Source organism: Sebastes umbrosus, chromosome 2 (genome assembly GCF_015220745.1).
Source record: "Sebastes umbrosus isolate fSebUmb1 chromosome 2, fSebUmb1.pri, whole genome shotgun sequence".
NCBI classification, from domain to species: Eukaryota; Metazoa; Chordata; class Actinopteri; order Perciformes; family Sebastidae; genus Sebastes; species Sebastes umbrosus.
In genome coordinates, this window is record NC_051270.1 from 5,696,632 (window position 1) to 5,722,069 (window position 25,438).

Genomic DNA, 25,438 nt, shown 5'->3' on the forward strand with positions numbered 1-25,438 from the left:
ACACCCACACTAAATCAAAGCTATTGACTACATACGGTAGATCGGCCTTGACTTAGCACACTCAACCCATCTGCTCCACTTTAAACAAGTGTTTGTGTGTGTGTGTTTCCCTCCTCAGAAGGTGATGGTGTGGTTGATGTACGTGACGACGTTCTGTTTCTGTCTGACGTGGCAGTTCAACCAGTTCATCCTGCTTGTTCAGGCTCTCATCATATACACCCTGGACTGTGTCGACTTCTTAACAACTACACAGGTACGCATCCAAGAAGGACCAGATACTTAAAGGGTCAGCTCCACGGATATATTATAAGAACTGAATTCAATGTGATAATTTATCATCTTTCAATGGAATGAAATCATATATATCGAAATATATCTAAACTGATAATAACAAGCACACTCAAACTTGACAGAAAATCCGATTAAATGAGAAAAACACTCAGTTCTTCTCATGTGTCAAGTCTTTAATTCACACAGGAGTATACAAAAATAGGCTTTACCATGTGGTTATTTAATCTACACTATTTATTTATTGAATTACCTGAAAACTATGGAGGACGGAACCTGCCAAAATAAAAAAATTAATATGTCATTAAATGTAGCAAAAATAATATTGAAAATAAATCTAGCTATTAATTAATTAATAAGATGTGACATAAATTGATATATCTGTTTTAATTTGCTTCTTTATTTATTTATCTTTGTATTAATTCCCTTATTTATTTACTCTGCTGCTTAATTGTCCCTTTTATTTATTTATTTATTTATTTATTTATTTATGTATTTATGACACATGCTGTGACCCCATGTTGACAAATGTTGAGTGACAGCACCCTCATTTTCGTAATGAGGCTGAAATGCATAGAGAAATATATAAAGAAAAGAATACAGAAATAAATAAGTTTGGGGACATAAATAAGGGGTGAAATGCAAAGGGAAAATCGTGCATAAATAAGTAGATAGATGCAAAAAATACATAAATAAATACATACATTTAAGAATAAATATAAAGTGAATAAAAAATAAGTGCAAAAATAAATAAATAATAATAAATGAAAAAAATAAATGAAAAATGAAAATGAATAAATTAATTTGAAAATTAATAAAGATTATACATACATAGATACAGGAAAATTAAACAGAAGAATAAATAAATAAGGGAATTAATACAATAATCAATAAATAAAGAAACAAATTAAAACAGATATACATTTGTGTCACATTTTATCAATTATTTAATGGCTACATTTATTTTTAATAATATATTTGCTACATTTAATGACATATTTATTTATTTATTTATATATTTATTCATTTATTTTAGATTTTGGCAGGTTCCGTCCTCCATGGAAACATGCTATTTCGTGATAGATATCGTTATCGAGATATGAAATGAATTATATCAGGATAGAAGAATGTTGCCATATTGCCCAGCCCCATTGAAGTCAAAAAAGGTTTTCTATCTTCTGATAGCTTTTGTCCTTTAACCTCAGTACTTGGTCACCACTTCTTCTCACTTCTCACTTGAAAAAGATTTGTTTGTATTTTTGCCACTGTTTGCAGGTATTTATACACTATAGGAAGTATACTGTTGGTGTCTGAAGTCATGTGATACGGAGGACACTGGCTTGCGATTCACAGCACTATGTGTGTGTTTCTCTAGGTGACCACTCTGTACCTTGTTCAAGTGAGCAGTCTGCTGAGCGTGTGGCTCCTCCAGTTCTGTAACTCCATGATACTGGGATCACTGGTCCTGAGCTTCATCGTAGCCGCGCTCTTCATCAGACACTGCCAGGTTAGTGCGTGCGTGTGTGTGTGTGTGTGTGAGAGAGAGATCAATACAGAGAATACAAGGGAGAGTTCGAAATGAGAAACGGCAGGACCTGGGAATATAACACTGTTAGTGTATCAAAGTCACACAGAGAAATATCCAGACAGTTGCGGTAGCTTGTTTACAAAACACAGATGGAAGATTAACCTGCACGGCGTGAACAAGCCCGTGTTGCAGTCTGTTTTCGCAGAAGATAATTCCAATTTGTATGCCGGAGACACGTTTTCCTGTCAGGTCTAAATGTAATTTAGTCAAATCAGATCTTATCACAGTAACAATTACAGAAACATTTAATGTGACAGGATGAAAGTGGAATGGAGACGCAGATGGAGGGAGGTTCAGAACCAGAAATTGGAGAAAAAAGATTTAATTTCTGGCTTTAGATAATTTGTATACGGTAGCACATGCTCTTATTGTGAAATGTTTCATTAAAAACGGGCATGTATAACCCATTCTAATATGTTTTAGAGGTGTGGACTCGAGTCAGTCTCGACCTATGAATCTGATGATCTTAGACTCCACTTGCAACTCCACTTGCACTTTACCTATTGGCTTGGAATGACTTAATATCCTCCAAAGTCCAAACATTAAAATATATATTGATATTGTAATAAAAAAGACTGCAGCGTATCAACTCTTAATTTCCCAGACAACAGATTGAACTTTTCTGTTTTAATCACAATTCACTGGCTTAAATGAAAAACTTCTTCGACAGCAAATTCAATCAGCTGTAGCTGATTAATATTAATGGCCAAATTGAAACGTTTGGCTGCCGTCTGGTTAATGTGCAAGCTGGTGTTCGTACTCAGCCAAACATCATTAGTCAGATAAAAGAAGCATCAGTTTTGTAAGATGACTTTATTATCACGAGAGGACACTGTGTTTTTGTAGTTCAACAAGATCAACAATGGCTGCTTTATATCAATTCCAGTTGTCTGAATCTCTGTTCAACTTTCATTCATGTGATCAACTTAAAGAGCAACTCCAGTATTTTTCAACCATGTTTTTGTGTTTAAGGGTGCCCTTCACACCTAACCTGTTTGGTTTGGTTAAAACAAACTCAGGTCCGTTTGTCCGGTTAGTATGGTTTGTACAAGCAAACCAACCGCAGGATTTTATGATAGCAGATATGTGATTTTAGCAGCATTTCAAAAGCTAAACTGCCTGCTAAAACTTCCAAAAGATCGACAGCGACCTGTCGGATTTTTAAGAGGTTAATTAAAAATCGCAAGTTGCGTTACTGCAGTAAAGAAATTAGTGACGTTAAAACGAATTTGCGTTATTATTGTGTTAACTTTAACAGCCGTAGTCTAGATTAATAGTAAAATGCATGTACCTGACACAGGGTGTGATCCGGTGAAGATGTATGTGCGTATATGCTTTCGTCAAATTTCTAAATATAAAACTGCACTGTGAATATAAAATATGTATTATTGACGAATCTCTCGTTGCAGTCCGGTCTGAAGACGGGAAGCCTGCTGGTTCGTCTGGGCAAGCTGCTTCTCCACAGCGCCATGGTTCTCCTCCTCACCTTCACCATCAACTATCTGGCCAAGGTGCTACTCTCATCTCATCTCGTCTTCCTCCCCTCCTCCTCTCCTTCCTCTGCTCCTCCCTTTCCTGTTTTACTACTGCTGCTTCACCACCACCCCTTGTCCCCCTACACCTCTCCCACCTCCCTCTACTGCAGCCCTCCATCATGTATCTAAAACTCGTAAGCACGATGCAATCTCACCATATGATCTCAGCTTGGTTTATTTACTTATTTATACATCTCAGCATGCTGATATTTTAGCCGTGACAACATGACCTTATCTCTTTGTGTGTGTGTGTGTGTGTTTACAGAAAGCACTTCAACTCAGATCAGACGAACACATCTTTAAATTCATCAAGTCAAAGTTTGCCTTGGGGCCGACGAGGTATGAACACACACCCGTAGACACACACACACAAACATAGATTCATTCACTTCTGTTCTCGAGCACGGTCGCTCTTATAAATCCATATTTCGCCAGAAGGACGTGCTCACACACACAGCAGCGCGTACAGAGAGCCTGAACCCACACACCTCTTGACTTGATCCAGCTTGACTGTATTATTCACTAAGCACCAGTAGTGTAGCACCTGGAGTGTTAGTGTGTGTGAATAATATCTGTCGGGGTAACGCCATTAGGCCTCCCATCGACCTGGTGCTGTGTGTGTGTGTGTGTGTGTGCGTATATGTGCTGAGCAGCTCAGCCACTGGATAGCTGTTCCAGGGTGGCAGATAACACAGCTCACAACCCAACGCCACACAACTGGCACCTTCAATTATTCAGGAGGCTGGAAAATGCAATGCTTACTCTATGCTCCGTCTCTGCCTCTCCGTCTCTGCCTCTCCGTCTCTGCCTCTCCGTCTCTGTTCTCGTTTCTCTCACTCGCTGAGGCTCATTTCTATTCTGTTTTGTATGCCTTGGGTTTTGTGATATCTCAATTCTCAGTTCAATTACTTATCAGCACGGCTGTTTCCCAGAAGCAGTATTGCCAAAGTGATGCGGAAAATGTACGCTGTAAAAAAAAACGACAAGTTAATACTGTACAATCATGCCATATTGAGATAATAGATCCAGTTTGTTTTGAAAACATTTGCTGTATAATAGTACACATTTGTGTCTCGCTAACAGAACACAATTTGTTATTTCATCGTGAAAGAAACATGTCAGTAATAATACACGGGAATATCACATTTTTGCAGCTCTCTTCAGTTCATGAAGGTTTTTAAAGGGTACCTTTTGTGCTTTGTACTTTCTTTTAGTGGGTTATATAGTTTTTTTGTGCATCTAAAAGGTCTGCAACGTTACAAAACTCAAAGTCCACGCCAAAGGGAGTTACTCTCCCCGACAGAAACAGCTGCTACTGAACTGTCTGAAACACCTTGCTTGAAGTCCCGCCTTTTCTTCCGTGACATGGTGATGTCACCAAGTAACACATTTGCATGATACCTGCCTAGCGGCCCACGCCCTCAAACAAAGCTGGTTAGAGCGGAGCTGGAGCGGAGTCCGAAGAGTTTGGTTCGGTTGACCAATCACAACAGAGTGGGCCAGCTGATCAATCAGAGCAGACTGGGCTTTTTGGGAGGGCTGGGAATATAATATTAATAAGTATATTTTCTTTAATGTTTAGTCACATGAAAATAAGAGTCATTGTGTTTTTGTTACCTTAAGAATAAGCCGTTTATATCTACATACGGAGCGGGTCCTCTTCACGTAGGTGGCCGCCATATTTCTACAGTAGCCCAGAACGGACAAACCGAACACGGGCTCTAGATAGGGCCATTCGCGTTTTCATGTCAGCCGCTGTAGTTCTCCTACACGCTTGGCACACGGGAGAAGTTGTAATCGGCAACCTCCCCGCTAGATGCCGCCAGATCTTACAAACTGCGCCTTTAACTTAAGTACATTGCACTTTACTTTTTCTTTATATTCTCTTTACATTCTCTTCTTTTTTTTCATTATATGCTATCTTCTACTTCTACTGCACTACATTTCAGAGGCAAATATTTAGTCCACCACATTTATTTACCGGCAAGCTATATCTGGTGCATGTTTTGAGGCTTCCCTAAATACCTTTACCTCATATAAGTGCAACTGCCATATCGCACCTCATATTAATGTTGATCTTATTTCAAAATAAAAGTGCACTATAAATCAAGATAACTTCATTAACAAGTCGATTCTCTAACTGCGTTCATGGAACCAAATTATTTTTATGAGAATTAACGCAATCGTTTTAGCCTAAAAACAACATATTAGCATTGATTAGCAAAGCCACATTTGAAGAACAAGGTAGTTAAGCATGAGTGCGACTTACAGAGCTTCATCAACAGAACATCCAAAGGATGATCCCCGACACACTGACTGATAGACCATCTCAGCATTGAATGTTAAGCACCAAAACAGAGAGACAAAAACAAAAAGACATATTACATCAATAGTTTCAATTGCTAACCCCCCCCCGTGTCATCTTCATTTAATTTGTGTCCATCCTCCTCTGTCCCCCCCCCCCACGCCCTCCTGCAGGGATTTCGATGCCAGTCTGTATCTGTGTGAGGAGGCCTTCGGCCTGCTGCCCCTCGACACACTGGAGCGCCTGGCTGGTACCCTGCTGCTGTACCCCTACGCCCTCACCCTGCTGCTGCTCAGCGGCATGCTGGCAGTGGCTGCACTACAGAACCTGAGGTAGGTGACGGCCGGACAGGAAGTGAAGGAGGGGGGGGCGTCCTTGTGCAACTTAGTGTTTAATCCTCAAACTTAGCAGGGAGGAACAAGTTTGTGGGCATAAAGGGAGTTTCAGTTTCGAGGAGGACACCATGATGGCTATCGGAGGCCGAGTCACAGTGGTAGTCACCGTCCCCATGTCTCCTCCGCGCATCGCTGCAGATTTAGTAATGGCTTTATTGCCTCATGCTCTGGAAAACAGAATATTTTACCAGCTGGCTTATTTCAAAGCTTCATTTGCCTGTGGTGCAAGGTGAGGGGCCGCATTGAAATAATCACATTAGCATTTCAACTCGCCCTCTGCTTGTTGGAGGGCTGGAATACTAACGTCATAGAACAAAGGGCTATTTGCCAATTCAGGAATTAGTTTAATCCAGTTTACCCCACCTCACGTAGAAAGAACAGCCAGATTGGATTTGCATTCAAAAGGAAGCCAGTGTCCGTCTGATTCGGCGCGGGAGGCCAAATCGTGGGAGTGACATCATTGCCCTCGGGCGTTTGCTCTGTTTGTCTGAGCGCAGACTCCTGCAGACACGAGCGGGTCGTGGGTGTGCATCGCTGCGTGTCCGCTTGTGCGTAAGCAGCTAATGAAATCTGAAAAACAGCTACTGAAATCTGAATAATCTGAATAATATCAAATCCACCCACCTACCCTTCTGCCTCTCTTCTCAAGCGTCTGGCTGTAATGTTTTATGTATCACTGTTGTCTTTTGTCTCGCCGCCTCTCTTTGTTTCTCAGCAGGCCTAAAGGAGGTTCATCTGAGGAGAGGAAAGGAGCCGGAGACGGGCGAGCGGCGGCTTTTCGCCCGGATGTGGCCTATAATTTGTTGCATACACTGTTCTACGGCCTCCTGGCTTTCAGCACTATGAGGTGAGCTCATGCTAACTGCAGGATGATGTACATACACACACATATATCTGGATTCACACACATTCCTAAGTAATCACATGGGTTTAATGCCCAGACGGGGAACTCTTGAAATGTACTTTTCCTCTCGACGGCTTGATTCTTGATTGTGCATGCTCGTGAGCAGATGCTGTAATCCTGAGAAGTGCCTCTCAAAGGCTTTTCACCAAGTGTCTGAGTGGTCCACTTTAGCCTCGATCAGCCCTCCACACCAAGCACCATCCCACAGTGTCTCTCAGACAGCGACACCACTCACAGCAGGAAACAGAAAGAGTTGGCACAGTTGGACAACTTACAACTGTATGGCTGACAAGACCCACATACATCAGTGCTTGTAGTTATTTGTACTACACAAGACAATACTAAGAACACAATTGACCGCTTGCTACGCCCCGTGTCCCTCGGTTACTGTTGCTGCCCCTGTCAAGATTGTACATATGCAGTTCACAGTGATAACTGCCTTTACACACCGGCAGCTTTTTTTATACGTCCGCGCCGACGACAGCCGTGGCCGGAGGCATTATGTTTTTTGGGGTGTCTGTCTGTACGTATGTCCCGTCCATTCTTGTGAACGCGATATCTCAGGAACAAATTCTTGCTTCAAATTTTGCACAAACGTCCACTTGGACTCAAGGATGAACTGATTAGATTTTAGTGGTCAAAGGTCACTGTGACCTCACATCCATCCCACTCTCGTGAAAGTGATATCTTCGAGCGACAAGTTTTCTCAGTCTGTTAGCTTGTTTAGTCTAATACATAAACAAAATAAACTCACTATTGGAAGGTGAGGAAATATTCTTACACCTATTTTTCTTATTAAACAGAAAAATACAACCGTACACCTTCTTTTTACGTAAACTGTAACCCCACTAACTAATGTAGTTAGTTAATGATGTGCTCCTTGGCTTTGGACGTAAGAAGATAGTAAGCTCCTTAACCAGACACAGCTATAAGCTACTGTTAAGCTATTAGGAGCTTACAGTAGAGTAGATAAACAAACTGTTTAATCCATTCTTTACACTTTTGCTCTTGTTTGAAAGTAGACACCACCCTCCAAGCGCTTTAAATGCAGTGCGCACTGTGCACACTGCTTCTGCATGTGGAGAAAGCCAAAGCTTGACGGGCCTCCTGTGCCTAGTTACGGTTACTTGGCTGTGATTAGACAATCGGGGTTTAGCAAGCGGTCAACTGTGGTCACAAAACTTCTGTTCATTCTTTACAACACCATTTTTTTGGTTGTTACAAGATACTGTACGTAAAGGCTGGCCCACAGTAAAAGATTTTGGAGATTTAGATGAAGTCATGGAGACACGTTAAATAAACACTTGTGTTGTTGCCACAAATCAACAAGTTGGTCCTCCATTTCTGAGCTCCATCTTACTACTACTTTATGCTTTGCGTTTTGCATTATCTCATGCATTAGCCGCGGCCGCCATGACAGCAGTTGTTGTCCTTTGGCTTCAGTCAGATTGGTCCTCAATTGGTGTGACAGTGTCATCGGCTGTCATCAGGGTTCCCCACACACAACAGGATATCTGATGAAATTGGTGCGTCCAGGATGGACTTCCGAGCCGATCGGGGGATTTAAAAAACACTCTTAACATACCTCACACCACAGGAATATCTGGAAAGATGATCTTTAGAACCATCAAACAAATCTGGGTTTTGCTGACGATCGTTGGGAGTGTATAATCGAGCCCAAAATCAGGTTGATTCTCGAGTAGTGTGTACCCGGCAAAAAGCACCGTTACGAGATAATGTGTAAACCTACACACACAACAAATCTAAATTAAATTGCTGCTTGATTAACTATATTCAGAATCAGAAAATAAAAACTATACATGACACTTTCTCTCTACAGTAAAATATTTCACCTTGTGTATCGCTTCTTTTCCACAACTATCCCCATTAGCCTTCCCTCTCATGTTCTTCTCCCGTTTCCTGTTGCCTCTCCCTCTTGTTGGCACACACAAACACCTCGGCCTATTTCTGTGGTTCACCTATAACAGCATCATCCATTGGCAGGTGTCCTCTGTGGAACAGCAGCACCGCTGAGGCCCCAGTTCTAGATGCCAGACTCCCTGACTCCAGCTCTGGCACCTAGACTTTATCATTGAACAGAAACATCTTTCTTGCGGGCCACTTTCATATCCAGCCACTTCTTCTTCTTCTTAATTCCCAGAATGTTTCCGCTCTCTGAGCTGGCAGCCTCTACCGCTGCTGCGACATGCTGGCTCTCGACAAATTTGCTCTTATTGGTCACACCAGAACTATGACCACCGAACAATATTGGCCGACTGGCCTCAACCTCAGCAACAGATGCCTCAATTTTCCACTCAGTGCAGTCCCTTTTTTTTTCATGTTCAGTCTGTGTTCCCCAGTTTTTTCTTTGCACAGTAATTTTCTGTGGTTCTTTTAAACATTTTCTCAGATGTTTTGATATCACCCAGTTCCGTAACACCCCTCCAAAATCTTGTTTTTGTTGACCTCCAGTAGTATCACTGCTCCTCCTGCTGTAGTGAAATAGAGGTGTACTCCAGCACCCAGTGACATCACTGCTGGATGTCTTGAAACTGTCCACCAGAGAGGGCAGCAAAACACTGCTTTTCAACCTAGTGTTAAGTTACTCTACCTGAGCAGAGAATGAAGTCTCTCTCCCTCTGTGTGTGTTGTAATCAGAGCTTCTATCTGCTGATGTTACGTAGCCGGGCCTTGTGTGCATACCGCGTTGCTGCGAAGGCCTAGCGTCCAACTTCCGGGTTCCCTCCATGTTAACACTGTTAGCTCTGTTAACGCCGTTAGCTGCTAGCCGCTGGGTCAGCGGTCTCCATGTTGAGAGCCGTGTGGACATACTTGCCAACCCTCCCGATTTTCCCGGGAGACTCCTGTTTTTCATTGTCGGCTCCTGGTTTCCTCCCGGGGTTTCTCCCATATTTCTCCCGATATATGGCAAACTTTGCAGACCTTTTTCTTTCCTTTTCGTTATCACAACCTGTTTCTGGGACCGCACAGCGTGTATAAGCTCTACTGTTTCCACCCCGACGACAATAGAGCTACATCAAATGTTGTTTCCCAGCAGAAGAGAGCTGCTCACCGCACATCACAGCATGCAGCACCGTCGTGGCGCGGCGCAAGCCACTGGAAATAACGGGTTTCTGAGGGCAGTGATGCCGTTCTCACGTTGTGTCTGAAAGGACCTTCAGTGAGTGAGAGACGGAGAGAGAAGTGGAGAATACTAAGAGACAGAAATACTCAAGCAGGAGCAAAAAATGAATGAAAACTGATGAATATCAGTTTATACCAGAGATTCACAAAAGTTCACGCCAGAGGGGCAAATTATTCTGTTTTCTTTCCTGAGAATTAAAAGTAAAAACTAGGCCTATTTAACATAAAAATGCTGCTACAGTGTACTTATTATTTTGTTATTTTCATTCTTTAAAGGTCACCAGAATTCAGGAAACAAATTCTCTGAAACTCAAACTTGGTTTTGAAATCCTCTCTATTTTTCAGGTCTCAAGGTCGGCAAGTGTGCGTGTGGACGCAATTAATATCAGAAGTCACTCTTCATATTTCAGAAGTCATTTATGATTCAAGGGCATTATGAATTGTATATAGAACATTTCTTGTAGATGGCTTGTTTTATAAGTGGGTTCCTGCTGGTGTTTATAACCTCGATCCTTAATCCTATGTGACCTCTCCACAAGGTATCAGTTTGCTTTTGGTTATTGATTTATTTATTGAGTAATATCACATTAACCATTTATAATCTGAAGCACAAGAACCCTCCTTGACCTGACTCACTCCCAACTTTACTGCGTACTTGTCGAGTGGTACTCGTCACTAGCATCATTATCAAGCTGCAAACGCAGGCTGCCGTGTCTGACATCCTCGATTCAGTATTGTGAACGTATAATTGCCTTTAACTCTCGTCTCTCTTGTGTGGACTGTCGAGAAAATCGCAGAGATTACAATTGGAATCATCACTTCTTTTCCACGTATTAAAAGAAACTTGCAATTACTCAGTACAAAAGAGAAGGGGAATATTTAGATGCAGGTTTTCAATGGTTCACTTAAGTAGCTTCATTTGAATAAGATGTTGAGTGCAGTGTTGTCAGTAACGGGGTTACGCTGTGCATGTCAATGTGTTGCACATTGTGTTCTTCTGGTATATGTGGTGGGCAGGATTTGGAACGGCATGTGATATAATGCACATCTCATATACTTGTATAGGTAACACTTAATAATAACCATCATTTCAAATTGATAGTTCATGAAACTTAAAAGTTAACAGACAAAAAAAATAAAAATGTATAATGTTTACTAATTATTAGTAATGCTACAATTTATTTTAACAGTTTATTGTTGCACACATTATAACATTTTATAGATTATATATACGTATTTGTTAATAAGATATTATTTGTAAACCTTAAAGAAATTGTTTGTAAAACATCTATAAACTTTACATAGAAAGATATTTGAAACACTTTGTTAATGATTAATAATCGGTTTGTAAACCGTCTATAAATATTATTTGGATGGCTATTATAAAGTGGCAACTGACGATTATAATGGTTAAATGGTTAATAAATACTTTGTAAAGCATCTATAAAAAATATTTATTTATGTATCTATCTATGTAATGTTTTTAGTTGTTTTACAAACAATTTCTTAAAGGTTTACAAATCATTCACACACAAAGGGAGAACAATCTGAAAGCTTTTCATACGGCAGCGGCAGCGAGGTCGTGCAGAAACTGACACATTTGATTTCAGCACTTTCTGTAAAATGCTGATGAAGAGTGAAAGGCCAAAAGGTGCAGGGAGCCATTCGTTTCTGTCAGACAGCTCCTTTGCATTAAAAAAGTACTGAGATTTATTTCTGTGAGGCTGCACTTCCTCATGCCTCCCCGCCACCCCCCCACCCCTCTCTCTCTCTCTCTCCCTTTCTCTCTCTCTCTCTCTCTCTCTCTCTCTCTCTCTCTCTCGGCTCCATCTCGGTACCTGTCAACAATTTTTCAGCTCATTTCATTCTCTCAGTCTTCTCTTCTGCTGTTCACTCAATCTTTTTCTCATTTGTTTAGAACACTCTTAATTCATGTGCTTTGAATCAGAACCTGGATAATAAAGCCGTGTTTTAGACATTAAATGAAGTGTAACCGCACTGGAACCATTTCACTAAGTCGTCCACTAAACTAAAGACAATTTGTCTTGTTTGAATTTAATGTTCTTTACTGGTTTGAGGGAACATCCTAAAGTCCAAGCATCAAAATTACTAACAGCAGCATTTTGACCTACTGTACTGTACTTTACTAACAGAAGAAAGTGGAAATGTAACCAGGTGAGACCTTTTTAAAATATATTTTTAACACCCAACACTGCTTGGTATCGCCTCTGTCTCCCACTCAGGATGAAGTATATATGGACGGGCCATATGTGTGCAGTAGCAGCCTATGGTGTGTGTGGGAAGGAGTTGTGGACTCTGCTTCTCAGCACCCTCAGCTGCAACAGTAAAGTTCTGGTAAGAGCTCACAACAACTGCACTTCCAGCTCCGAACATCTGCTCCGCTGTTTTCTTTAGGGTGATACTTGACATTTAAAACTACGTTCACTATACAGGTTATTGGTTGTTTCATAGGGGTGGCACTATCCGATTTGACTTTCAATTTTTGAGGTCGCGATTCAATTTTCGATTTAACTTTTTCAGCACTGAGGGCTATGCCATTGTTAGACTATGGAGTCTCGATTGCTAAAGATCAACAGATCATTGGATCATTTCTACCAATTTTGGATTTAGAATAGAAATTATGACAAACCCTGTTACAAACATTTGCTTTTAAAGCTGCACTAATCAATATTTTTTTGTATTACAAATGGATCAAATGGTTGTGTGTAACGTAAAAGATGTTGCTGGTAGTGAAGAACATCATCTACCTGCAGCCCCCCTCAGCTCCACCGAGCATTTAGCCTCTTAGAGCTCATTGCTTTTGGATATAATTGCCCATAAACAGGACTCCAAATGAATGCTAATGTTACTCCCAAAAAGTGGTTATGGTAGTTTTAAAGTTTTGCGTTGACTTTCACCAAGTCAACACATTCAACCTATATATGTAAAAATTGTATATTCACATATGCTTAGGATCACATTATCTAAGTGCACAACTATGTTAACACATATTTGCAAGGGCTGTGCATTGGCAAGAATCTGGCGATACGATACATATCATGATACAGGGGGTTACGATTCATTATATCACGATATATTGCGATACTGTAAGAAAGGCGATATATTGCGATTTTTAAAAAATATAATTTGAGGAAAACTGTCTTTAGTATAAAGAACACACCACCATATGCAAAAAATCGGAGTAAAAAAGTAAAGTTAAAAATCAATACAGTGTTTTTGAGAATCGATACAGTATCACAAAACATAATATCGTGATATTTGATATTTTCAATATTTTTTTACACCCCTAATATTCACATGTCCACAGTATAACTCTTGCCAGCTTTTTTTTAAAGCCTCATTTCAAGTGTATAGCTTGGCCAACTACGTGTGCAGTTTCCCTGATCCAGTGGAAGCATCTGTTTCTGAAAAGCATTAAATGATAACTAGGGCTGGGTGTTATTTCAATAGAAACACAATGTCTGTGATTCAGGAAAAAATATTTTTTTTTCAGCACCTTAGTTTCAGGAATATACACAAGTTTAGCTATAAAACCCTGCTTTCATTTAATGAAATGTACAAAGCCCCTTAGAGCATCAGTGTGTTAGCAGAAGCAGCCTTATAAGAACTTTGACTCAACAAAAAGCAGTCTAAAATAAATTATTATTTTAGATCTGAGAATAGAGAATCTGAGCGTGTACTCAGCGCCAACCTCTGATACCAGACAGTTTTTTTTTATAGCCGATTCTGACAATTTGGTCAGGGCTCAGAAAGCATTAAGGTTTGATACCCAGTTCTAATGACAACCAGCAGTATGTCCATCACCAGTCTCCAATGAGCATGACTCTGATCTAGACAGCTCCGTTGTGAGACACTCTTGAAAGATGTCTCATTCCCCCGCTGCTCTATGATTTGCTGGTTTGACATGAAAATGAACCATTAAGCTGCCTTGATGACCAGTTGAATCCACACAGCCTGGTGATACCATTGGTAGAGAGGCCACTAGGTGTCAGTGTGGTCATAACAAGACAACGGCACTGGATCAGATTAAGAACTGATACTTGGGAAGCAGCGCTGCTGCTCCGTCTGTCGGTTATCTCTGTGTTATCTCATTCTGTGGCTGTCTTCATTTTGAGGTATATCTCTGTCTGACTCTCACTTTTCCAGATTATATTCTTTCATTTCGTTACACCCTGTTCTCTTTCTCTCATTTTGCAGTTAAGGCTTGTCAGATACGCAGTTCCACTGTTGATGATCGGTTGCCTGTATTACAAGGTATGCCATTTTCTTTGTGGTTTACGTTCGTCATTGTATAGTTGGTCTCATTACGGAGCTGTTTTAGAAAAAAAAAACGATATGAGAAAAGGGAAAATACCTAGAAAATGATAACAAGCAATTGGATCATAACAGGACACCGGAATGACTGCTTCCCTATTATTTAGTTTGCAGTCTAAATAGCTGTCACACACACTGTTGTATTCAGTGCCGTAATGAGATGTTATTTAAGATCTATCACTAGGTTTGATACTCTGCTTTAATGACCGCTAACACAGGGCTCTCCATCACTTGTCTCTGTTCTGTTTCCCTCTAGTTCTGGCCTAAGCTGATGGAGGAGTTATCAGAACTGAGGGAGTTTTATGATCCAGACACCGTGGAGCTCATGACCTGGATTAGGTACAAACACACACACACACACACACACTCCCAAATCCACATCAGATTGAGGCAAATCTGATTAGCTTGTTTCCGCAGATCAAGTTTCTCTTTGCCTGATGTCCTTGATTAGTCTGCGTGAGCGAGTGCGCGTGCATGTATTGTACATGTGTGTCGGCGCTTGCGTTTGCGGGGCGAGTCTGGCCGATGATGAGTGATGAGAGCCGATGGGTCTCCACGAGTGAGACTTTGGGGGTGCTGGAAAGGACCCAGCTGTTGGCAGAGCTGTACCCACCTCGGGGGTCTCCGTGGCAGGGCTTTCCATCAAGAGCGTCAGCGTGATGGGATCAGAGATGGAGCTGTGATTTGGAATGGCTCCGTACTGTGGCTGTTGTGTGTGTGTGTTTGTGTTTGTACATCTGTGTGTGTCTGGATGAATGTGGGGCTTAGCAGACTATACTGTATACCACGTAACTATGCAACCACAATGTCTGGCCAAGGACACATCACATCACATGCAGTCCGCCCTCCCATAATTCTTGTCACTTTTCTCTGTTGAACTCCATTCACACCAGCACAGGGAAGTTTAACCTGAAGTGGTGGCTGATCTGAAGGCACACATACCAGAAAGAAGGCTGTAAAAGGATTCTTGGCATGAGTGAAATGTAGTAGTACCAACACCAGTAAAATTCCACGATTATTGATACCAAGTCTATACCACATTAAAAAACAAAAGTAAAACAATAAATTCCATACACTTCAATATCCACTCCTTTATTACTGTTTGCATGCTGTTTTTTGCTGGGAAGTAAACGGGTCATAATTTCCTCTCTTATTTTATATTGCTGTAAAAAAGGTCTCCTTCAAACTTCTGGATTTATTCAAATTTCTCAACAAAAACTACATTTTACAAGATTACATTTGAACACATCATAACACAGACGCATACATATACTTTTTGCCCTCCTCACTTGTGAAATGAATGTGACACCAGGTTAACGCATCTTACCGGGGACCAGTGAGACAGGTTTTGGAGCGTTTAACTCCGCCAATAATGTCGGCTTTGGCTGGGCCGTTCAGGGCCAGGGACATGTGTAACAGGCACCGCAATATTTTTCTTGACGAAAAAACGATCAATAGTTATTTTCCTTTTGAGTCACCAGTATGTTTTAAGGTTGTGATGTTGCTTAAAGAGGAGTACATGGCGCAGTTTCACACATACGCACACAGAGACAGACAGACAGTCTGCCAAATGTCAGGCGCATTGGTGCAACCAGTGAAAATGTTTAGTTTCACTTGACAGATTTTTGGTTGCTCCAGAACGCGACCGAAATGGTCGCGTTCTGGAGCCCTGTCTTGTGTTGACATCGGCAGGAAGAGAGCTAGTTAACGTTAGCTGTTAGCAGCCGGTATGCAGCACAGTCCTTCACGGAGATAACAGCTAACGTTAACTAGCTCTCGTCCTGCCGACTTCAACGCAGATTCGTTGTTCCCAATGCAGCATTATCAGGAGAAATATAGGGTGCGTCCCCTGGAAGCGTCGAGAGTAAGTTCACTGCGTCCCAAACACACTTTCTATCATCCCTGGGACGACGGGACCCCGTTAGTCTTGAGCCCTTTGCCCCGGTACATGTGGGACTGTAGAAGAACGAGTACCGTCATGTTTTCATTTTCTATTTCGGACAAGTACGTTTTGGCTCAAGTAAAACATCTCAACCATTTGCCCAAAGGGCAACTAGCTGAAAAAGCTTAATGTCAAGCCCTGCCTTAAGATCTACAAGCCAACTACACAATCATGCTGACAAAGATAAGCTACCTAATGTTATGTTAACTGAATACTAAGAAAAGGTTGGCTAATATTGCAAAATTAATCTACCGGTATCTTGCAAAATGAATACCCATTGAGTCTTATTCACTGTGTAGTGTTTTGTGTTAACGTTTGACACTTGCAGTAAACAGCCAGCGGATGACGCTCGTACCCTTTATCATCCAAAAGTGTCCGACTTGCTGTCGGTGACATCACATTCCCATTCCCTGTTGAGAATGCAGTTTAGGGTGAGTTAATGGAAGTTTTCAACAGCTGGTACAAACGGTTTGTAAAGTTGCTGATTGCTGTTATTTTGAACAAAAGTTAAAATCTTAAACTTTTTTGGGGGGAAAATAATCCCCCGAAGCTTCACTGTTTCCATGTTTTTTGTTTTCATGTTGTTCTTGTCGGAATCGAATATCTTTTTGATGATTTGCCAAAACTTCCCATCGAAACAAAAGTGCTAATTAAAAAGCATAAAAGTGCAAAATTAGAAGCGGTTTCGATTTAGGTCTTTCCCATAAATGATCACTGCAGTTCACTTCCGTACTGAATAAGTCATCACTCAGAGCTCATTATTTCCATCCTATCATCATCAGCATGATGACACTGAGTGGACCAGATGTGGTTTTTAAGAAATGGCCAATTTTGGTCTAATCCTATTAGACAGATAGTGGAAAGGCGTAGAGAGAGAGGAGGGAGAGAGATGGATAGCGAGACAGAGGAGGAGAGGTTTGGGATTTTGAATGTATTTGTGTGTGTGACATGGGTTCCCATCCCTCCGGAGCTAATCCCATTAGGCTCCGAGGATTAGGGGCTGCCTGGAGTTACCTTGGTTGGGGCTGAGAGCAGGGCGGAGCGCTAAGCTTCTTGCTGCTGCGCTAATTACATTCCAGATGAAAGTGTTAAGATGGAGAAGGGGGTTCATGTTACGCTGTATTCTCCAGCTGGCTGAGGCCGAGGCTATTTGGTTTAACATGGACATATCATGGGAGATTCTCCAACTGTGGCGTAATGAGGGTCAGAACAAAGATAGATCCACACATATAGAGGACAGTATATTTCTGGGCCGGCTATGTAAAGCTGTCAGGGACTCATTGGGGTAAATTCTAGCTGTAGGGGATGTGCTGCATGTATGAATCATGTGTGACTAATAAAGGTCACAGAAAAGGATATAATGTGGACCCGCTGTGGAAACCAGAAGACAATTACAGATGCAGATTGTTGTTCTTCTGTTGTTACAAGGTGTTACTGTCTTTCAGAGGCTGTAGCGGGTTCAGTTTTAGAGCTAGAAAACCTAAAGAATCCATTAGTACCAACCATCTCATGCTAGCTTATCAGAAAAGAGTCTCCAAATAATGCTCCAAAGTCTAAATTTTGGCGAGGAAAAACTGGTATGGACATTTTCAAAGGGGTCCCTTGACCTCTGACCTCAGGATTAGTGAATGGAAATGGGTTCTGTGAGTACCCACGAGTCTCCCCTTTACAGAAATGCCCACTTTATGATAATTACATGCCGTTTTGGGCAAAAACCATGCAGTTTTTTGAATGCAGTATAAATGTGTTATTTCTGCCGTGAGACCATTTTTTTTTTATTTGACCTCACTGTATAAAATGACCTGTGGTGACCTCTAGGATAATCACGGCCTCATGAAACTTTACAACCACAATCTAAAGACCTAGGGCATTCAGAGGATGGATGGCTTTCCTAGGTAGACTGACAGTAAGGGGGTTTCTGAGCAGTTTCAAGAACATAACTGCTTGCCAACCAATCGCCGAAAAATGCAATTCTTGCAGGAATCTTCAAATGTCAAACATTTTTGATACCAAATCACAGCATGGCTTTTTCTATGTTGTTCTTCAAGGTTTTGGTGTCTTAACGTGGTATTTTGGTGGGATTATTGGGGATCATTTTTTACCAATTCTAAAGTGGTAAATTCTTTTTTTAAATTTAGCACCAAATGTGTAAAACAACTGGTACCAACCCAGAAATTGCTGAAACAACTCATGAGACATAATAGAGCATGAGAATGATCATCATATACTTCCATCATAAACCCTTGTACACTTTCACAATTTATTTTAATTCATTAATTCTTGTCTATTTCTGATTTATGACTAGAACAACTAGACACACAGTGCTCATCTCAAATTAATCTTCAGGTTCCCAGCTTTCAGATGATGTACACCACTTCTATGTGACATCTACTGTTGACCTGCTATCTCCCCCAAAAGACCCCCTTTACCCCCCTAAAAAAGACAAAAACGGGTCTTTTGTGTGTTTCAATGATGAAATATTCAGAAAAATACCTCTAATTTTGCCAATTCTTATTTCTACTAAGAGTAACTAGAATCAGGATTAGGTTTAGGAAAGGATAATGATATTTGTTTGAAAGATGGATTTAGAGATAAGACGATGATTGGATTAGAGGTAAGAAGGCTCTCACGAGAGCTAATGATTCGTGTCCTCGGCACTCATGAGTATAGAAGTATGTGTGTTAAGACAGGTTGATGAGGGGATTATCACGACGCCCAGGACAATCAGTCATGACCCTGGACTCCATGGGTTTGACGAACTAAGGCGCCGGGGTAACGCGATAACAACCGGTGGAGGTCCATCTGTACTTTGCACAACCATAATTCAAAAGTTTCCACTTGATAACAGTGGCGGCTCCACGGCTCGGCTGTAGGCTGATACTCCTTTCTAAATGGACAGCCAATAAATCAATAGCAATGCCTGCTCGTTCAACTGCCTCCAACTCTGAGTTATAGTTGTGAGTGTGCAGTTTTTAAAGTCACCAGTGTCGCTTCTGTCTCACCCATGTGCTCCGTCCTCGATCTATTTCTTCACCTTTTTTCCCCGATCGAGATTGGGCACGCTCGTGTTGCAAAAAAGCAGAGCGCCGTCCATCAACGGAGGCTTATAAAAAAATCGAGAATTGCTGATTAGCAGCAGCTTCGCCACTCCGCTCCCTGACTTATGAACTCCAAGGCGGCCATGGAGAGTCTTACATGTGCAGCATAAAGAGGAGTTGCTTAAGCTCAGGCACATGTTTAATAGAAGCAGCTGCTTCTCAGACTATCAGGGCTCACGGATAAACCACAGTACATACTGTCATTTCACTGCACACTGCAGAGCACTGCAGGCTGTAGCTGGAGTAGGGGACACATGTTGTATTTAACAGTACAGCGGAGAGTCAGGAGTGGGTTTTCATTGCATTTTGAAGCTGGACAATTTACAATTGGAGGGTATTTGTTTGGTTTTGATGATGCACTCTGTCACAGTATAATTTCTTTTTTTGTGTTTACCTCTGTGAAAATATGTTACCCCTCCACCCCCCCCACCCCTCTCCTCTTCTGGGTCGAGATATACAGTCTGTGGTTGAGCATTATGAAGGCTGCGGTGAAAATTATTAATGAGAGCTTTGACAGCAGTTTTGCTGCGAAATTCAGGAGGCTCATCTAGCTGCTCAGCATGGAGACCCTTTCAGAACAGGGAACAGGCTCAAATGAAAGAGTCAGCATATTTTAGTGAAACACTGACTTTGTTTATCCCACAAGTCTTCACGCTTAAACACGAAAATAGGTCATTTGTCAGTGCTTTCTAAAACACTGTTATGACTCGACGGATATTTTCTGGACAGCAATGGAGTCCCAGCTTTGAAAAAAATTAAGGTTAGATTCAGATTACTTTATTGTCCATTAGATTTGCATAAAATGGAAATTTGTCTTTGGCTCTGGCATATAAGACAACACAACAATACACAGCATACACACACATCCTAAAGTCTTAAATTGACCAAGCGGCAGTAATAATAGAAGTGCGAGTGTAGTGTAAGAGTGGATTTTTCCTCCACTGGCATGTAGTCCATTAAAAGATCACAACAGAGCGTGATACTCAACAGTATTAACAATAAAGTGTACATTAAAATAAGTGATGTTTGTTGCAGAATGTCCTAACACCGTGTCCTAACTGTCCGTCTATCGCGTAGCATCTGACGCTCTCTGTCCACATGAATACGTTAAATATGCACTTCTATTACGTCATGTAAACAAACCAGATACAAATCAGCTGTGTGCTCGAGATCAGACTGGAGACTTAACCGCTTAAAAGATGAGTTAGTAGTACTTGTTATCTACGTTTGTACTTTTTGAACAGAAAAGACGTTTTATATTGTGATATTTAGCCTACTGGAAATAACGTACAATATAGCCAACACAACAGCAATTAGGTTGTTATCTAGCAATCTTCCGCCAGCCAGCTGCCACCTTATTTAGGTTTTTGTAGTGAAATGAGGAGGTATTGTATCAATAACTCATTTTCATTCACATATCTTGAGGTCAGAGGTCAAGGGAACCCTTTGAAAATGGCCATGCCAGTTTTTCCTTGCCACAATTTAACACAAGTTTGGAGCATGCCAATGAATTCCTCAGGTGCGTTAATGCGTTTAAGAGATTAGTGGCGTTAAAATGAATTTGCGTTAACGCGTTATTATCGCGTTAACTTTGACAGCCCTACCCTGAAGTCATTAAGAGATTTGGAATGAGGTGTTTTTGGTAAAGGGTTGATGGTCGCTGTCTTTTAGGCCTTTGGGAACTAAGCTTGAATTGAGGAACAGTTGGAACAGTAGGGTGAAAATAAATCCCAGTTGGGCCGCACATTCTTTTAAAACCATCCCCTTGAGTCCATCTGGGCCAGGAGCCTTGTAGGGGGGTTGACCCTTTGTAACACAGACATGACCTTTCTCTCCTGTAGGATCATAGGGCACAGACAGCCTCACCCTCACCACTGAAGTCATTTTTATCAAATCTGGAATAAAATGAGTTCAGATAGTTTGAGAGACTGATGGGGGTTGTCACACTGAGAGGCTGGTTTCTGCTGCTTGCCCATCGTTTTGTTCAGTCCAGGCATCTCTTACCAGTTCTCAGTTTCTCCTCAACCTTGTCCTTAAAGTCTGTCTGTGCTTTTTTTGATCATGCGTCCTATCTCCTTGTTTGGTTCTTTAATTTTTTTGAGAAAAAGCTTTTTTCTTCAGATTTAGGTGATGTTTAATTTCCTTGTTAACCCCTGGTTTACCGTTAGGGTAGATTCTGACTTCCTTTCTTTTGATTACAGAGTCTACACAAAGGTTTGCATTGCAGAAAATGGTATAATTTAGTAGTTTGTGATTGTTTAGGCAATCCTGGTCATTGAAGGCACTCTTTAGCGTTTGTATGAGACACACCAGGCTTTCAACTAACTCCAAAATAAACCCATCCGTGGCAAAATTATACGCTCAGAGCAACTGCTCCGGAGCACAAAACAATAAAGCTTCAGCAGCCAGTTCAGGTAATGTTCATCCTGTATATGCTGCTGGGGCAGCAACACAGTATAAACTCTTGTAACAATAGCTAATGCATTTCAGCAGACATATAACTGTTTGGGGATTTGTATAATATCATCGTATAATTCTGCCTTCCGCCTGTCTTACTGAGAGAGGGTGGTCATTATTAAAAAGCCATAAGCAACGCTTATTTGAAGTGTTTGCTCAAATGACCACAGCTGTCATTGTTCTGGTGTGGGCAGTCTCGATTATCCATCCTGTCTGGATAAAGGTTAAGCTCCTAACTCACATGAGATCCCTGGATAATTCTAGTGCAGTGCAAATAGAGCTCATCACTCTCTCTCTCTCTCCCTCTCTCTCTCTCTCTCTACTGCCGACTTGTTTTGCAGATCTGTCTCGTCGTGTCCATTTGTCCGTCTAATTAAAACATTACCTCATCCATTCTTGGTAAAACACATGCCACTAATCATCTGTGTGTCAATCTTTTGGTAAAAAAACATTTTTTTCAGCTCTCTCTGTGAAACTTCATCCTTTCCATTTTTTACATCCTCTCTGCTCGCGCCTCGTATGACTCCCTCTCTCGCTCCGTTAATTGTCTTCCTGTCATCCTGCTCCCTTGTCGTGTTTTAAATTGTCTAAATTAGCAACATTTGGCCTCATCTTTAAATGGTGAAAGTGCAGCCCCGTCTTCCGTGGCATTCTAACTCATCCAGAGGAAGTTCAGAGAGCGAGTCGGAGGGAGACGGAGGTGTCCTCGGTTGAACTACACACTTCTCAATCAGAAGCGAGACTTCAGTAGGAAATCTATGGCCTGGCACATTATTTAAGAACTCTCCCAATCAATATCTCTATCCTCATCATTTCCACCACTTAACTGCAGGTGAAAGTAACTAAAACAATGATCTGAAAAGCTACGCAGCTTCTCAGACATGTTACATCACAGACCCTGCATGCCCACACAGGTGTTTTCAGTTATTCTGAATGGTTGGAATGGTTCAAGTTGGGTAAATCTGTGCAGGGAGTTATGTTAAATTACCAAACACCATGTATCAGAGAGTGTGCATTGATGTCCCATTTTTACCACCACTAAAAATGTGAATGATGTGGACTTCAATGGATATTCTGCCTCTGTTTTATTACGTGTTTCATTCAGGAAATCTTCTCAACACCATGTCAGACAGCTTATAAAGTTGTGAAGAGGGCACAGAGTAGTTTCGGTCCCTTTGTGACTGCAGGTGATAAGTTCATCTGTTCTGAAGGCAAATGTCAAGTCTCAAAAGAGCCTTTGCAGTTGTTATCACAAATCTCCATAGCAACATGTTGAACAGTAGGTAAAAAGTACAACAAATGGATTTGTTCAGATTTTCTTCACATAGACAGGTTGAGATATTTTCCTCTGTGTTGTTTTGTTTTGTTTGACCGTTCGATCGGAGTTTGCGAGTGATTGAAAGCTGCCTCCGTTGAATGAACAGCCAATAGAAACGCTCGCTTTCTCTGAAATGACCTGTGATTGGCCAAAGTCTCCCGTCATGGTCTAGTTTTTTAAAGCCTGAAAACAGAGCCGAGAGGAGGTGAAGAAGTCTAGTTTTCTCTCAGAACACTTGAATTACAATATGCTGAAAGGTTACTATGACATTTTTGCCCAATGATGCCAAAAATATACTGCCTAAGGCCATTTTAAGCGTAGGTTGTGTACGCACCAAGTTTATCCTTAAAGGAGTTTGCTACATCTATCCATCCATTTTCTGTTACCACTTTTCCTATTTAGGGTCGCAGGGGGGCTTGAGCAAATCCCAGCTGACACTGGGCGAAGGTGAGGACACCCTGGACAGGTCGACAGACTATCACGTAGAGACAGACAACCATTCATAGCTACGGGCAATTTAGAGTCAACAATTAACCTAACCTGCTTGACTTTGGGAGGAAGTCGGAGAACCCGGAGAAAAACCCACGCTAACACGGGGAGAACAGAAGGGCCCCAAGCTGGGTTTGAACCTGCGACCCTCGTCTTGCTGTGAGGCAGCAGTGCTAACCACTGCCCCAGTTTGCCACTTGTATAACACATTTCAGTTATAATACATACATAATTTACATACATAATTTCCCGATGCTTAGGCCCGGCGGGGAGTCAACTTAGGGGCCGGCGGGCCGCTTGCAATACATTGAACACTGCAGTTCGGTGTAAACACAAGCCCACCATGACAGTTGCTCCCTGAAATAGCTAGTGATGTCTATACGCTGATGATAGGAGCCACAAAGAAAAAAAGTTTGAGTGGTATACTCACATTTTAGGGTTCTGAATCGACACAATTAAGTTGGAACTGCCCTTCCCTCAGTAGCAGCATATAAAATGCTCCGTAGAGCTGAAGGGCACTGCAGAGTCGAGTGATAATTCCCTGTGACACCTATCACATTACATATAGTCATTTGATCCATTGTTAACATGAAAATATTGATTGTAGTAGTTTCAAGTTACAATGTCTATCGGCGTCGCATCGTAAAAGTATTCTCAGGTATTTGGGATTCGCTGCCCACTTCCTGTTTCTCTTTCTTCTCTCTTCATTTTATGTTTGTCCTTCTTACTGGAGCTCTCTGGCGTTGAGGAACAGGTACTAATGCACACTTTTAAACACATGAGTGCATGACCCATACGCAAAGAGAATATCCAAACAAGCCAGTCAGTATCCGTGCTAAGGCACCATAGTGACTCCCCCTCTCTCCCCCCTCACCCCCATACTCGATTAATGTCATTATATCATTTTTATAATGTCAGCGGGGCGCGTGCCAGTGCCTTCTGGCATTTACATACGAGAATATAAACATGAAATTAAATGTAAATCAACTTGGAGGGAATGGAAGCTACTCCCTGGGATGCAGTAGGCGATTAAATTCACACACTCGCAGAAAGAAGACAGGCAGAAATGGAAATGACCCACTTCTACTACAGGTCAGGAGGCCAAGACATCAGCCCACACATCCGCCCGAGAGCATGCGCCGATACACACACGCATATGTGCACATCCACTCGAGCAAATGCCTTTATTTCATGCACAAGGCTTGTGGCTAGTCATTATTGTTGCCACACACACACACACACACACACACAGAGCAGTCGATATGTACAGCAGCCTATGCTCGGTATTCCAGATTGTAACCAGGGCATTTATATCTATAACGATGTTACAGCGTGTGCATGCGTGTGCTCTGCCACTTCTAATTGGGGTTTGAAGCTCCCTCTTCCTCATTATCTGTTAACTTGAGCCTTTACATGTGTACAAAATTTCTGTATGATGGTTTACTGGATGTGATGCATGATCTTTATGTGGTAAAAGCATTGTTGCACTGACCTCTGGGGATATTAGAATGTTTTAAATATATTGCACATACCAGTGATTCTCAAAGTGGGACCCCCAGGGGTCCTCTGTCAGGGGGTCCGTGAAATAATTTATGATTTGCGCCAATGAAACAAGCATATTGTGTTCATTACTACCACCC

At 41.5% G+C, this 25,438-nt stretch overlaps 1 protein-coding gene across 6 annotated transcripts in view; it reads left to right on the plus strand.

Annotated features, from left to right (window-relative positions):
* The window catches only part of dpy19l3 (dpy-19 like C-mannosyltransferase 3), a 59,183-nt gene that overhangs the window by 21,547 nt on the left and 12,198 nt on the right, over positions 1–25,438 (plus strand). For all 6 annotated transcript variants that reach the window (XM_037757141.1, XM_037757165.1, XM_037757133.1 and 3 more), the window contains 9 exons: positions 119–253; positions 1,664–1,795; positions 3,286–3,387; positions 3,677–3,750; positions 5,890–6,048; positions 6,827–6,958; positions 12,403–12,514; positions 14,378–14,434; positions 14,751–14,833. In XM_037757141.1, coding sequence (XP_037613069.1) covers positions 119–253; positions 1,664–1,795; positions 3,286–3,387; positions 3,677–3,750; positions 5,890–6,048; positions 6,827–6,958; positions 12,403–12,514; positions 14,378–14,434; positions 14,751–14,833 — 986 coding nt within the window. The remainder of the gene's footprint in view (positions 1–118; positions 254–1,663; positions 1,796–3,285; positions 3,388–3,676; positions 3,751–5,889; positions 6,049–6,826; positions 6,959–12,402; positions 12,515–14,377; positions 14,435–14,750; positions 14,834–25,438) is intronic.